At 36.7% G+C, this 13,646-nt stretch overlaps 1 protein-coding gene across 1 annotated transcript in view; it reads right to left on the bottom strand.

Annotated features, from left to right (window-relative positions):
* The window catches only part of vwf (von Willebrand factor), a 55,753-nt gene extending 42,107 nt beyond the window's left edge, over positions 1-13,646 (bottom strand). The window contains exons 1-18 of the mRNA XM_079825443.1: positions 13,529-13,646; positions 13,027-13,090; positions 12,326-12,472; positions 11,969-12,071; positions 11,211-11,419; positions 9,750-9,871; positions 9,424-9,640; positions 9,215-9,337; positions 6,650-6,761; positions 6,492-6,538; positions 6,140-6,276; positions 5,921-6,059; positions 5,629-5,729; positions 4,221-4,416; positions 3,666-3,881; positions 2,250-2,490; positions 1,418-1,512; positions 1,114-1,268 (exon numbers count right to left, since the gene is read on the bottom strand). Of these exons, the coding sequence (XP_079681569.1) occupies positions 1,114-1,268; positions 1,418-1,512; positions 2,250-2,490; positions 3,666-3,881; positions 4,221-4,416; positions 5,629-5,729; positions 5,921-6,059; positions 6,140-6,276; positions 6,492-6,538; positions 6,650-6,761; positions 9,215-9,337; positions 9,424-9,640; positions 9,750-9,871; positions 11,211-11,419; positions 11,969-12,071; positions 12,326-12,472; positions 13,027-13,090 (2,424 nt within the window). The 5' untranslated portion in view covers positions 13,529-13,646. The remainder of the gene's footprint in view (positions 1-1,113; positions 1,269-1,417; positions 1,513-2,249; positions 2,491-3,665; positions 3,882-4,220; positions 4,417-5,628; positions 5,730-5,920; positions 6,060-6,139; positions 6,277-6,491; positions 6,539-6,649; positions 6,762-9,214; positions 9,338-9,423; positions 9,641-9,749; positions 9,872-11,210; positions 11,420-11,968; positions 12,072-12,325; positions 12,473-13,026; positions 13,091-13,528) is intronic.

Below are 13,646 nucleotides of genomic sequence, written 5' to 3'. Positions count from 1 at the left end.
CCACACGCTTTCACTGACAGGGGGAGCAGAAGCTCATTAAATATGCAAATATTATCCAATCCTAGACGTGGGCGTTTACTTCCAAGTCTTCAGTGCGGCACACCCATCAAAACTGAGCGCGTCTTGAGAGAGTCTCAAAACAAGGGCAGAAAATAGCTTATTACTTATTCATTATGATGTTTTTGAATGTAAAAACCACACAAACGCAATAAGTTGACCTCAGACAACAGTATAAACAAATTTAAAAAGCCAATTCCTGACCCCTTTAAAAGCTGCATACGTAAAAGAAAAAGATTATAATGAGATTGAACTTATTTGTGTAGAAAAGTAACTATAATATGTTGTAGATAATATTAATGGTTTAAATAATTTTGCTAATTTTCTAATCATAATGTGGTGTTAAATTATTGACATTACAATTTGAAATCCCATAGACAAGTAAATGTCAAACATTTATACTTTTACAAAATATTTCTATTTTTTTAATTCAAATAAAACATTCAATTCATCAAAGAATTATGAAAATATAGTTTAACAGTTATTTAAATCATAATCATAAACATTTTAAATCAGTCCATGTGAGTACAGTGGTTCAATATATTAATATTATAAAGCGAAGATAATATTTTTGGTGCGCCAAAAAAAAACTAAATAATGACTTATATAGTGATAACCGATTTCAAAACACTGATTCATGAAGATTCGAAACGTTATGAATCAGCTTGTCAAAGCTTCAAACTGCTGAAATCACGCGACTTTGGCGCTCCGAACCACTGAATCGACTTGCTGATTCGATACGCTCACTAAAAATATTATTGTCGCTTTATAATATTAATATTGAACCACTGTACTCACATGGACTTATTTAAATATGTTTTTAGCACATTAATGAATCTTGAGAGTGTAAATTGCTTTGCTCCCTATGGAGGCCTCACCTTCGGATTTCAACAAAAATATCTTCATTTGTGTTCCGAAGATGAACAGAGGTCTTACGGGTGTGGAACGGCATGAGGGTGAGTAATAAATTACATTATTTTCATTTTTGGGTGAACTAACCCTTTAAGTGTCAAACGGTTCACAACAGCATTTCCTAGTGTTCAGGTTCACACTTACCATTCCAGCTGGACACATACAGCCAGACACACATCCCTGACTGACACACTCCAGGTCCAGATTCTGGCAGGTCTTAGCACACTCTATCCCAGCATCCCTTGCACTATCACACTCAAACCGCTGCAGTGGAGGTGGACAAGAGATAGAGCGCCGCCCTACAGGTGAAACACACAGAAAAATAATTCATTATATGTTCTTGGATAACCACAATATTTTGTCCACTTGACTTGTGTGTCTCTTTTGGATCAAAGTGCAGTTGTGCTCCATTAATACTGCACAGAGAGATGAAAGTGAGCAGAAATACCTCTCGAAGAAGAATGTTCGTCAAAGAAGAGGTCAGTCAGAGTAGATCCAGTGGCTTCGTTAGAAGTGCATTGCATGGATCCACTCTCACATACACTACACAGGGAAAAAAAGCAATAACATAAAAAATAAATATATACACTCATATTTTTGGAGTTGGAAATATTTTTTTATGTTTTTGACAGAAGTCTCTTATGCTCAGAAAGGCTATTTATATGGTCAAAAATAAAATAGTAATATTGTGAAATATTATTACAATTTAAAGTAACTGTTTTCTTTTTGAATATAGTTTAAAATGTAATTTATCCATGCGATGCAAAGCTAATTTTTCAGCAGCCATTACTTCAATCTTCAGTGTCACATAATTATAAAGTTCAAAAGAACAGCATTTATTTGAAATATAAATCTTTTTGAACAATGTAAAAGTCTCTATTTTGATCCATTTAATGCATCCTTTTTTAAATCTTCTGACCCCAAACTTTTGAATTAATTAATATTCTTTCTGGGTTAAGCTTAAGCCTAGTCCCAGACTAAAATGCATGTTTGAGCTGTTTTAACTGAAAGCAACTTCCACTGACATATCTTAAAATATGTCAGTGCCATTGTTTTGTCTCAAGATGCACATCAGTAAGGTTTTTTTCTAAGGCCCGTAAATAAAAGCTAATTGAACTAAGACCTAATCCTGGCTTAATCTAAACCCTGTCTGTGAAACCGGGCCTTTATGTTTAATATCATATGAGTCTCGATAGACACAAGCAGGTGACCAAACATCAAGCTATCAAAGATACCTGATGTGTAACTGTATAGTAAAAAAAAATGTTTCCCCTGCTAACCAGATGGCGTGATGGTCACCAATCATGTCGTTGGGCTCAAAGATCTCTCCGTTATGGTGGCATGAGCAGTGTTCGGGCGGCACACATTCCCCCGCGTCACTGAGGAAGAGTCCCTTGGGGCAGAAACAGCCCTCTTCACAGAACCCACCACAATCACTATCAGGCAGCGATAGAGACCGGCACGTCTGATTACACACGTTCCCACAAACCTCGTACACTTGGGCATCTGGACAGGTCAGTTCTGTTTGAACAAACAAACACACACACACACACACAGATTTCTAAGATGATGGAGACTTTCCATTAACTTTATACTAGGGTGTATAATTTATTTATTTTTTTCAGGGACGGTTTTTTGGTGTTCTGTCCCCCCCCAAAAAATTACAACATACAGCAGCCAGCTGGTTATAGGAGCAATCGTGTAGTGATTATTTTCACCAGCAGATGGCGCTGTGAGCTACGCTGACTCTACTTGGTTGCGCACTACTACTTCATGAAGAACGTAACTGAGGTCCGAGAGCAGAGCGCCATTATCGTCAAATATCAAAAGAAACATTATCGCTTTCAAGGTAACATACTAACTATTCATGTTAAATTAAAGTAATACTGTTTGCATGTGCTTTATAACAGGGCCTCAACCGGGTGCGGGTGATTACCACACATCTGAACTTTACATTTAGAAAGACCTAAACAATTAACGTTACACTTGCAACAAATACATGTGCAGAATACACATTCTTAAACACATGCTTAAAATAAGACTAAAATACAAAATAACAAGACCTATTAAATATTGTAAGGGTTATTTTGAAGTACAAACGTAACATAACATTTGAAGTAAAAAAAGTAATTTATACAGTATTGTGAAAATGAAAGTATTAAATACAATTATAATTGTTAAATAGTTGTATTCATAATTTCATCATATATTTATGTTGTTTTATTTTTGTAATATGTTAAGTCATGTTATAATATTGTTTTGAATGGTTGCTATTAACTGTTTTCTTTGTTTTTTTTTGTTTTTTTTGCGGCGGTGAATTGTATTAAAACCAGACCCAAAAAAATCGTAATAATCAAACTAAATCATAATAATTATTCATGGTAATAATAATATAGGGAGCCCACAACAACAACGACAATTGTCCCCGTATTTTAATTAATAGATAATAACAAATTAGATTTTTAGCAATATTTTGACCACTCAAATAGGAAATGTCCCCGGTTTCCATTTCAGAAATATGGTCACCTTACCTTATACACATCTAGTGATATTTTCTATCCCCTAACTCTCAGATAAACCTTTCTGCATTTTTATGTTTTTATGAACATATTATTTAGTATGTTTATTCAGCTGTTTTGCTGTATTAACTCTTATATGGAGTTTAAACCTACAGACAGAATGAGATATAGGCCTACCACAATATCCATGACCCCTCCAGTCGATTATCACTCCCTTGTCTGCGCAGGCGGCTGCATAGCCATGGACGGCATCACACAGGCACTCTTGGCCGTCTGCGCAGGAGCAGACATCATAGCGGCAGTTCTTCACATATGGGTCAGGGCTGACCACATAATGACAGGGTTCAAACTTCGCAGAGAGCAACACAGCACAGGCTTCTTCTGCAAAACGCACTGTAGACACATACAAAACTATCAGGTTGTTACCTGCTAGTCTTTGTTGCCCTCTAGTGTTCAGTGCATTTATAAGTCATGACATCATGCATGCAAGCAGCTATTAGTGACATAAGCTCATTCCTCTATATTAACTTAAGGTATTGCAAAGTGAACATGATTAAACATGACATTTAAATTTGAGATACAATTGCATGTATAGTGCATTTATAAATCTGTAACCACAACATCCCTGCCAACATTCAGATTAGTGGTCAATATGTTCTTTTAACACCAGATTCTTAAAATTTGACATCTGTCCCCCTAATAGTTTTTTATCACAACCTTGTTTGTGTATACCTCTCTTAGGATTTAATATACAGGGATCTGAGTGTTGCAACTGAACATCATCACAGTCTGCGTTCATCTTCCATGCGTTGCCGAATCCTTCAACGCGCGTCTCCACCAGCCCGCCCACTGTTAAGAAGTCGTCTCCTTGGTTACCATTATAATTACCGCACAGACCGCACGTTTTCCCAGCATAGGCAGGGTTTAGCTGCAAACACACACACACACACAAACACAAATGGTCACTCACATATCAGGTTTGCAGCACGGGAATATTTGATACATGTCCCAGATTCTGCATTTCACAGACAGACTATGTACATAACATAGGAATTATTTATGCATTATGTTGAGTGCATAAAGCTCCCAGCATTCTCACACACGCACAACATGTGATCCACGCTGCTGGAAATTCCAGCTAAAACCAGTTTAAAGTAGTCGTTTGTTTTACAAAATTTCTGGATGGTCGAAGCTGGTTGTTTGCTAATGGGTTTAGGGGATTTATTGAAGCTGCCATCTTTAAAAATGACAAAAAACAAAACAAAAAACGCCATAAAACATCATAAAAATGTCACAGTTATTATAAAAACGGTCAATTTTTCCAATACATTTTGGGGTGCAATACTTGAATGTATTCCAGTGTAAATAAATGACTAAAATTTTTGGTCTGTTCCTCACACTAAGCAATCATATGGCTTCAAAAGATTTGAAATATGCCTCAGTTTATATTCATCTTCATTATGTGTTAAGAACAGTCAAAACATTTCATTTTCTTTTTAATGGCAAACAGTAAGTCACACAGATGATGATCAGTGTTATTTTAGTATTATTTACTGTATATGCTATTATGGTATTTATTAATATTTTGAATTTTTGTATCAGTTTTATTTTTCATTTTAGTTCAGGTTTTAGTGCTTTTGTTATATTTATTGGGTTTTTTAATACTTCAATTTAGCTTACTCTTTTCTTTCTTTCAATTTTAGTCATTTTTGTACTTTATTATTATTTATTTCAAGGCAACACTTCTAAATTGCATGTAACATTTTTAAGAAAAAATAATATTTTATTTTATTTCAGCTTCATTTTAATTACCAAAAACAGTTAACAGTTTAAGTTTTAGATAACAATATCAACATTGATGTTGACAATTTTCACCAGGTTCGAGCTGGTAAAACTTGACAAGTTGGTACACTGCAAAAAAAAATATTGTTGTCTTACAAAATTTTTTGGAGTAGGCCTATGTTTTACAACTATTTATTTCAGTGTCTCTACTTCAAAATTTCACCTTTAATTTAATGTGTTGTGTTCTGTTTTTCTGTAATTGTTTGTGAAATTTATTAGCAATTTCTGAGTGAAAACTGTTTTTTAAAAAACACTAGTTCAGTGTATAGCCTGTTTTTTTCCAGCAGGACACACTCACCCTGAGCAAAACACGTCCTCTCCCATCCCAATCCAGATGTAGATCGTTACCGTAACGCAATCTTACAGATGACAACACCGTATTCTGGACTCTTAGGGGACCTACACACAAACACACTACTGTTATGTTGTGCTATGATTTGTACAGCAATATCCTACACACACACACAAACACATTACTGTTATGCTGCTGTATGATTTGTACAGCAGTATTACATTGCAGCTGTCATATATTTGAAAAAAAAAAGCATTGTATCTGTTATGAATTGTGTGTATTCCGCTACTTGACAGACCATTAATTAAGGGTGTTTTCACATCCATTCCATCCACAGAGACCACGCCCCCATGCTTGAGGTGAACCGTCTGATTGGCCAGATCTCTGAATCTCAGTGTAATTGACCGTGTGCAGATGGCGTCTCGGTCATCTGCACACTTAATCAGAAAAATACAACCATAAGCACACAGCCAAACAAACAAGCACAAGTGTATGAACTGCACAGAAGATTTCAGACCTGCGCAGTCTCAATGATGGCAGCAAAAGAGTTACTCTGGCAGTCTTTAGCAAGCAGATACTGACAAATCCCACTGAAGGTGAAGAACTTATTGTCAAAGGTCTTATAATGGGACTGTCCTGTCACTAGACAATCCCCTAAGAAAAGATGGAGGAAGAAATCGATTAGAAAGCAATGTTTGTTCATCTGGGCATTCAGAAATATTTAATGTCAACATTAAAACTGCATTTGCAGGGTCGTATTTCCAGGTGACAAAAATAATATTTTGTGTTACATACTAGAAATTGAACTAGATTTAATTATTGTTATTGTTAATTATTGGAAGGTTAAAGAGTAACAAATTCAGATTTACCAGGACATCCTTCGTTGGTACATTCCCATGAACCATGGCGACAGATGCTAAAAGTGAAGGTGAGTTTAAGTGAATGTGTCCAGATATATTAGCCACACATATTTGAATGTATTGCTTTGTAATGTGTGGGTGGGTGGGTGTGTGTGTGTGTGTCCCACCATGTGTTGCAGTCCTGCGATATGGAGGAACCAGGAGGGTAGCTACGTCCAGCATGTGTGCAGGAGCACTGAGAGATGTCAACACAACGATCTCCGTCCAACACCTTACCCGCTGACACACACATTTCACAAATTCAACACTAAGCAGGAAAAGGTACACTATAAAAATAATCACTGGTGGTCAATTTCTTTGTCTTGTTTTTCAGTTAAAATATCTAAAGATAAATTAACCTAAAAAGCTAGATTGTCAACCATTGCACCAGAGAATATATCTATAAATATATAAGTGTGTGTGTGTATATATATATATATATATATATATATATATATATATATATATATATATATATATATATATATATATATATATATATATATATATATATATATATATATATATATAAATATATATATATATATATATATATATATATATATAATCATGTTTATTAGTATAAACTTCACTTAAATATTTTATTTGTTTGTTTGTTTTTAAACTACCATTTCATAGTTAAGTTTAAATATAAGATTTTTTTTATGTTTTTGAAATAAGTCTTTTATACACAGTTCTTAAAGGGGTGGTAAACCACGATTTCACTATTCTAACTTAAGCTAGTGTGTAATGTTGCTGCTTTAGCATAAACAACATCTGCAAAGTTACAACGTTCAAAGTTTAAAGCAAAGGGAGATATTTGCTTTTAAAGAAATCAGTTTCTAAGAACTACAGCAAACGGCCAGTAGGCAACTACACACATTCCTCCAGGGTTGGTGACATCACCAGGCTCAATATTTACATAAACCCCTCCTCCGAGAATATTAAATAAGGGGGGGTGAGGCCATTTTGTATCGCGGCGCTGTTGAGGTATAGTTAGGCTGGAGTGTTGTTGCCGCGATGCAGAGGAAACGCTGTTATTTTCATTCGGATTGCAGGTCTGGGGTACTTGCTTTGTTCAGCCTTCATAGGGACAGGGGTGCGTTGCAGAGCGTTTAACATACAGCATGTTATATGCACGTGTGTTTGAGACAGAAGGGAACAGGCACTTGCGGGGCTCCCGCAGCACATCTCACGGAGGGAAACTTTCACAATGTTCGCGAGTTCAACACCGCATTTGCACAACGTCAGCTGCATAAGACAAACACTGCCAGTGTGTGAATGGGAATGCATGACGCGCGCGGGGCTCCCGCAGCACATTTCACGGAGGAAAACTTTCACAATGTTCGCGAGTTTAACACCGGATTTGCACAACGTCAGCAGCATAAGACAGCCAGTGTGTGAATGCACGACGCGCGCGGGGCTCCCTCCTGCAGCACATTTCACGGAGGAAAACTTTCACAATGTTCGCGAGTTCAATGCAGGATATGCACAACGGCTTGACCTGAAAGCTGGATTTACAAACAGAAGCTGTTTACGGGCCACAACCTGTAAGTCTGATTTATTTTTCATCGATGTGTTTTCCTGTAATAGGTTGTAGCAAGGAAGTAAACAGATGACAACACTGTTCTGCAAACCAGTCTGTTAAATGCTTATTCATACTTAACGTTATCCGACGGACACCTAACGTTACAAACACTAACGTTAAAATCTCAACAGCGAACTTGGCATTAGTGTAAATGATTCTTTGATTAGAGCTTTTATGTATTATGTATCTACAGGCTTGCTAAACATGGTTCTGTGTTTGATTTGGCTACTATAGTAAAGCCAGTGTTTAGTGTTTTGGGTTAATAGTTCTTGCGACAGATATTTGGCTATAATCGTTCTAAAAATACAAAAGTAACAGTGCCATTCAGTAGCGATTATAGATCCGCAGTCTTCACTCATTAGGACTGAACAGGTTCTGCTCGATCATCTTCACTAAAATGTTCTGGGTCTGATTCGGGCTCAGATTGGTGTGGTTTTATTGACGCCATTGTTTCTAATACTGACCACAGTCTACCGGTAAGGTAAGGGGCGTGACGTTTCCGACAAACATACACTGCGGTTAGCGAATCACAACACACTGGGCCAGCTAACCAATCTGAGCCCATTGCGTATTTTTGAGGGACTGGCTTCATACAACCCGGAAAGCATCAGACCGTTTTACAAGGAGGGACAGAGCAGTGTAGAATAAATGTCAAATATATGAAAAATAATGATTTTTTTTTAAAAACGAAGCATTAACACATGTTACAGTGCACCCCACAAACACAATCAAGCCTTCAAAACAATGTGTTTTACCACCCCTTTAATATTATCAATGTTGAAAACAGCAATATTTCTGTGCAAATTTTTCAGGATTCTTTGATGAACAGTAATTTAATGTCTTTACTGTTTTGCTCAGTTTAATGCATCCTTGGATAAAATATGAATATTAAAAAAGTATTAATTTCTTTCAAAGAAAAAAAATCTTACAGAGCCCAAACTTTTGAATGGTAGTGTATAATTTAGTTATTAATTAATATTAAAGTATTATCTTAGCTGACAATAAAAACACACAAAGAGAGAGTTCATAAACAGTACAATGAAGCAAAAAACGAAATTGAGTTCAATTGAATTTTTCCAGATTGGTTGACCGGTATTGTTCTCACCTGGGCAGTTGCAGCCATCAACACACTCCTCCTTACAGACTTCCTGGATGTTTACATTCTGACAGGATGTGGAGCAAATCGGGGTGCAGTCACTGTACTCCATGCCAATAGGACACTTAGGGGCTGAGAAAATGGAAACATACATGTATGTGAATATACACAGTAGATCTGAAATGTATTTATAGAAGTGTGAAAGTGAGATTACTCACAGCACTGGCTCTGTACATGCCAGTTGGACAGTGTTATGCCGTGGTTGGCACAGGTGCGGGCGTACTCCAGCATGGCCTGACACCCGCATTCATCTCCCGTACTGCAGTGACAGGCATCAGACTCACACACGGACACAAACGCAGCCGCATCCACCAGGTGAGCACAACGCAGGTAGAGCGGTGAGCTGCTCATGGCCTCACACCGTGACATCTGATCCTGAAACACATGCATACACACTCTGAAAAATCACAAAAAGTGCAATCTATATGATAAGGCACACAGAATGGATTGAAGGATGTCTTTGTTGTGCAGGCAAGCATCTGACTTTTGCTGATTCTCCGGTGCTGTTGCAGCTCTGCGACGGGGGCAAGGCGCGTTTACAGGGTTCATTTGCTCCTTTCATGGCCCAGGAATTTGCAAAGTCGTACGGATCATCTGTAAGAAAACCTAAACACACACATTGATAAATCTATGAATCTCATGAAGCCTGTCAAGAACATGTTCTGGTCATATTTTACTCCAAACTGTGCATAAAACAATTGGAAAATGTTTGGAGTCTATACGGTAAAAAAAAGAAAAAGAAATTCATACTTTTTATAATTCATTAAGTATTAATTCAAGCAAAATTGACAGAAAAGGCATTTATAATGTCACAAAATATTTCTATTTTGAATAAATGTTAAATAAAAGCAAATAAGCATATTCAAATTATTTCTGAATGTATTTATTTTAAGTTAACTATTAAAATATTTTATCATTATTTTTCATATTTTCATGTTTAATTATTTGAATTAAAGAGTATTGATTGATTGATTTATTTGAATTAATTAATGCTGATTTAAAAAAATTTTAAAGTGTCGACAGGAAACTCAAATAGGCTATAAATCTTCTGGACACATTAAAGTAATTTGTTTTTTTTTTTGTTTTTTTTACATTATATTTAAGAAATGGGTAAGGAGTGTACTTCATTTTCATGAGCAGTGCTCAAAGTGGGCGGATACAGGCAGGTACTCACATGTTTGCAGGGGTGTGCCGAATTATGACCCCTGTCAGATTATTACCTCCCCCCACCCCCCCACTAGTATAGGTAGGTGTAGGATTATCTGTGGGGATGTAGTTAGGATTGGGGGTGTGGTTAGGATTAAGGGTGGGGTTAAAATTATGCAATCCGGTACTATGCAATCCATTACTGACTTCAACAAGGGGGGTAATAATTTAACTGGGGATCGAAATTCTACACAATACTGGTACTTTACCATTCAGAGTCAAAGTATTCCAGTGCAAGCGAGCAGGACCATCGGTAGCAGACCTAAAGGTGGTGACAAACCCTTTTTTCCCCTCACTTCAAGCACTAATAATGAGCATAATGTCAAAATGCCAACTAACCTTCTATCAAAATTTCATTTGAGGTGGAATATGACCAAAACATGTACAAACATGTTAACTTTCAGCTCTGGGGACACAAACAGTTTCCCAGGCTTTCTGTATCATGTGGTGAACTCATGTGAGCTCTATCTTCTAAATTTATAAGTGCTGATAAGTGCACCATCAACTACAAAAGCTGTAATATGGATTGATGACAGGGCACTAACACTCCTCCTAAAGGCCCAAACATACAAAAGCAAAGCTCTGAAACAAAGACTTTTTGAACTTTCTAATGTTTTGTCTTCTGGATGAACATTGACGCCACCTATTTCCCCAGCTCGTATTAATCAGCATCCTGTCCACTGCTTTTAAAACAGAGTGTTACCAAAACATTGTGTTCATGCCTGCATTTGTGTCGCACCTTCTTGTGCGGTGTACTCATCCGCCACCAAATAATTGTAGTTTCCACACAGGCCGCATGTACGGTTGCTGTGATTCTTGCCGAGCGTTAGTTGAATGTTATGCGAGGGGTCTATACGGATGGAGAACCCGAACTCTTCACTCCATAGTCGAATGTACCCCAGCTCGAATCCTGCGAACACAGAGCTCGATGCATATGGCAATGGGAGCCTATTGGGGGAAAAAATATATTGTTTTTAAAGTTGTTTATAAGATTATTAGTGTATTTGTTACAAGAATATACAATTTCAGTCTTTCTACTACAAAATATTTATGTTTAATTACTAATTACTAATTTCAGAGTCAAAATCGTTTGTAAGCAAATCCTACACTGCACACTTTTAGTGAAGAATCAGAATTTTTCTTTTTTTTCATATCCCGATTTTCAAAAAAAAGTACATTCAGTTAATCCAGTAGAATCTTATGGGATTCTTTTTGATCTCTTTAGAATTTCATTAGCAAGCCATATGCATTTTCTTTTATATTTTGACCAAAATAAAGGTTCCAAAATGCCATAGAAGAACAATTTTTGGTTCCCCAAAGAACCTTTCAGTGAACAGTTTTAAATAGAAACATTTTGTTAGTGTGAAGAACATCTTAATAATCTAAAGAAACCCTTTCCGCTATAAAGAACCTTTTGTGGAGTGGAAAGTTTCAATGGAACCATAAGTGCCAATAAAGAGCCTTTATTTTTTTGTGTAGGAAATGTACAGTTTGTACCTCTCTGCTCCTTGTGACAGCGTTCCATGAACAGAGAGGTGAAGCTCAAAGAAGTCTCCCAGAAACAAAGTCACTCCTTTCCTCTTTCCATGAGAGAAATCAGCTAGACATAAACACACAGACACAAGAAGGCATTTTATCATCTTGACATTGTATAAACTTTGCCATAGCTTGTTTAATTCATGAAAAACTGTGTGTGTGTGTGTGTGTGTGTGTGTGTGTGTGTGTGTGTGTGTGTGTGTGTGTGTGTGTGTGTGTGTGTGTGTGTGTGTGTGTGTGTGTGTGTGTGTGTGTGTGTGTGTGTGTGTGTGTGTGTGTGTGTGTGTGTGTGTGTGTGAGAGAGAGAGAGGCTTTTACCCAGTATGGAGAAGCTTCTGTGTTGGCAGTCTCCCGCCAGCATGTAGCTACAGTCTCCAGAGAACTCATAAATCACACCGTCAAATGTATGTATATGCTGACGGCTAAACAGACTACAGCGACCAGATCCCTCGACAGACACAAAACCTACAGAACAAAGAGAGTAAGAGAGTTAAACACTTGCACGCTAGCTTTTAATCAAAGTGGCATTTACCATTCAAAAGTTTGGAGTCTGTAAGATTTTTAAATGTTTTTGAAGGAACCAAGGCTGTTTATTTGATGAAATATACAGTAAAAACAGTAATACTGTGAAATATTATAACAATTTAAACGTTTTTCTTTAATATATTTAAAAATGTAATTTATTCCTGTGACGCAAAGCTGAATTTTACAGCATCATTGCTCCAGTCTTCAGTGATCCTTCAGAAATCATTCTAATATGCTGATTTGCTGTTCACGAAACATTTCTTATTAAACAGTTTTTTGCTTAATTTTATTTTGTGGAAACCATGATACATTTATTAGATTTATTGATGAATAGAAAGTTTTAAAAAAAGAAACACATTTATTTGAAATATTTGAAGTCTTTACTGTTACTTTCGATCTATTTAATGCATCCTTGGTGAATAAAAGTATTAATTTATTTAAAAGAAAATCAAACCAGCAGAAAGGAGGAAATGCAAACAAACAAAAATGCTAACCTGAAACATTCAAGACGAAAACCCACAGGAGTCTGCTCCATCCTTTCCAACTGCACGGCTCCATCTGATTAAAGAAAAAGAAGAAATCATGAAAGACCTGTCCTGAAACCCTAGAAAACACACAGTAGGTAATGCATTGCAATGCCCTTTTTTAAACTGTCCATCAACAGTGCTCTCAATGCTCTCTCACATGCACTCAATAGAGAGCATGTGAGGGTTACATTTAGTGGGAAAACAGTGGCAAAAGTTCAGCTGGAAGTGAGAAACAAAGCAGATATCTCTGAGCCCCTACAAATCTGTCAGAGAGTTTTAGACAAGTCACGTATTTCCACATAGATAAACTTGAGCATAATAGCCTATTCACAAACATGCATGGTCTATTTTCGTGCATGCTTAGCAAAACATAACCTTTAAACACAATATATACTGCTTCAGACTCGCTTAAAAGGATTTGAAATAATCATAGACACCATTGTTACAAATATTCAATGGCACCTGTTACCTTTGACCTCTGACCTCTACCCAGTTGTAGGCTCCCAGTAACAGGTTCTCTGAAGCGCTTTGCTGTGCAAGGTCTAACCTATCCAGTGTGTCACAATTCTGAAGACATGACTGGAACC

Source organism: Gobio gobio, assembly GCF_949357685.1.
Source record: "Gobio gobio genome assembly, chromosome: 9".
In the NCBI taxonomy this organism is placed as follows: Eukaryota; Metazoa; Chordata; class Actinopteri; order Cypriniformes; family Gobionidae; genus Gobio; species Gobio gobio.
This window is presented reverse-complemented; position numbering and strand designations above follow the sequence as displayed.